Source organism: Eurypyga helias, unplaced genomic scaffold (assembly GCF_000690775.1).
Source record: "Eurypyga helias isolate BGI_N326 unplaced genomic scaffold, ASM69077v1 scaffold29620, whole genome shotgun sequence".
NCBI lineage: Eukaryota > Metazoa > Chordata > Aves > Eurypygiformes > Eurypygidae > Eurypyga > Eurypyga helias.
The window spans coordinates 1-1,896 of record NW_010224351.1 but is presented as its reverse complement, the minus strand read 5'-3'; the positions used below and the strand labels follow the sequence as shown (position 1 = coordinate 1,896).

At 55.9% G+C, this 1,896-nt stretch overlaps 1 protein-coding gene across 1 annotated transcript in view; it reads right to left on the bottom strand.

Moving 5' to 3' along the window:
* Positions 1-773, bottom strand: part of E2F4 (E2F transcription factor 4, p107/p130-binding) — a gene marked incomplete at its 5' end in the record, with an annotated part of 10,587 nt that extends 9,814 nt beyond the window's left edge. The window contains 2 exons of the mRNA XM_010161296.1: positions 1-119; positions 664-773. The exon at positions 1-119 is cut by the window's left edge and continues 57 nt beyond it. Of these exons, the coding sequence (XP_010159598.1) occupies positions 1-119; positions 664-773 (229 nt within the window). The remainder of the gene's footprint in view (positions 120-663) is intronic.
* Between the last annotated feature and the right edge of the window lie 1,123 nt (positions 774-1,896).

Sequence of the window (1,896 nt, the reverse complement as noted above, 5' to 3'; positions counted from 1 at the left end):
GAACCCACATCTTCTGCTGTTCCAGCTCCTGTTCCCGCTGCTCCAGATCCTCTATGTCTGCCTTCAGCTCGATAAGTTTGTGAGCTATTTCACGTGTGTTGCATCCAGGACCCACCCCTCTGGGCAAAGTGAAAAAGCAGAGACGGGCATCAGCCTCTGGCGGAACCCAGGCCAGCCCCAACCTCCCAGAGAGGTTGCCACCTGCCTTACTGTCACCCCTGTCACACGCCAAGGCCACAGCGCCCGGAAGGCCTCACCTGTACCCGCGCTAGGTCCCCAGCTTCCAGCACAGCAACATTGGGGACCTCTTCCTACACCCCGCAGACTGGCAGGGCTCTCCCCCATCCCCAGTGCCATGACAGGCACCTTCTCTAGCTCAAGGCACCGCAAATGCTTAGTGTGCACTAAAATACCAGCTCTGCTGTCAGAGAGACACGCCACACGTACTTCGGCCTTCCCTGCTGCTCGCAGGGCAGAGCCCAGCTGGGGGAAGTACCAGCAAGCACAGAGCCCCGAGGAACCTCACTCTCAGCAGGGCGTTTTAACCACTTAGACGACAGCCTCACGCAGCCCTGCTTGCCTCTAGAGGAAAAAGGCACCCATACCACAGGACCTGGGACTAGCAGGGACCTGTGAAGGATTTGGAGCTGCCCTGCCACTCACTTCCACTGGATACTGTTCTTGGATTTCTTCTCGATCAACCCGATGCCTTCCAGGACATTCGTGATATCGTAGATCCGTCGCTTCTGTCGCACAGCCAAGGTATCCGCTGCCTGCAAAAAGGTTAGACACTTAACTCCAAACTCTCAGTCGTGTTTCACTCCTTCCTGCCTGTCAGATGAGTCCCTGACCTAGCACTCACCATCTCACACCTCTCTCCTCCCAGCGCCTCAGGTTACAAAGCCGTGTTCTCAGTGTCCTTACGACCCTGAGAAGCCACTGCTCCTGGGTTTCTTTGCGTACTCAGCACTCTGCCACTAAGCGCAAACCAAATTCCAGCCATCCCGCTCGCAGCGGATCCAAAGAAACACCATTCCTCAGCAGCAAAGCAGTGCTGGAAGACACTAGTCTGGCAGCCTAAAAATCCAGTGCTCCTCCAGGGTGAAAGAGATGGGGATGGGAAGAGGAACACAGGGAGTTCTGCGCGACTGACAACAGTTTAGTGAGGTCAACGTGCCAAAAGTCTGGTCTGACATTGCTTGACAGAGAATCGACACCTTTTCAAGAGGCGGATTCCTCTGAAGGACATGGAGATGGGAGGAGTAAGCATGGCTGTAAGGCAGGAGCTGCCCTGGCTCACAGGACTCTCCTCCCCTCAGGTTTCGGGACACTGCCCCGATACACCCGTTTCCACTACCGCCGGGCAACTTAGTGCCGGCAAGAGTTTAACGGGCACGGCGCCGGCACAGCCAGGACCAACAACGTCAGTGGGACCGCAGGCAGAGCGGGTGAAGGATGTTCCCTCTCCCCTACCACTAACGGACTGCGACTCTGAAGACCCTACACCGCACAACCGTCCAAATCACACTAACAAATACAAATGACAATGGATATTTTAAGGAGGAAAATACTGGTCTTCTGCCCAAATCCAAAGAGATGACAATTTGGCAGAGGGCAGGACAGAAGCCAGGAGGCTCCTCCAGCCCTTGCATCTTCGGGGCTTTCCGGCACCCGATGCTGCCAGCGAAGGGCCCGAGCGTGTGGACACCGCGTTACACCTATTTGTAGAAACCACGGCAAAGGAACCGCACCTATAGAAACGGCCTAGGTTTACGTAGTGTGTATGCCACGAACACCGAGTTACTTCCTCCAGGTGAAGATCTTCAAAACGCAGAAGCAAGGCGCGTTCACAGCGCCCTTCTCCGCAGCCTAACGGCCTCAGGGCCAAGAGCCTGA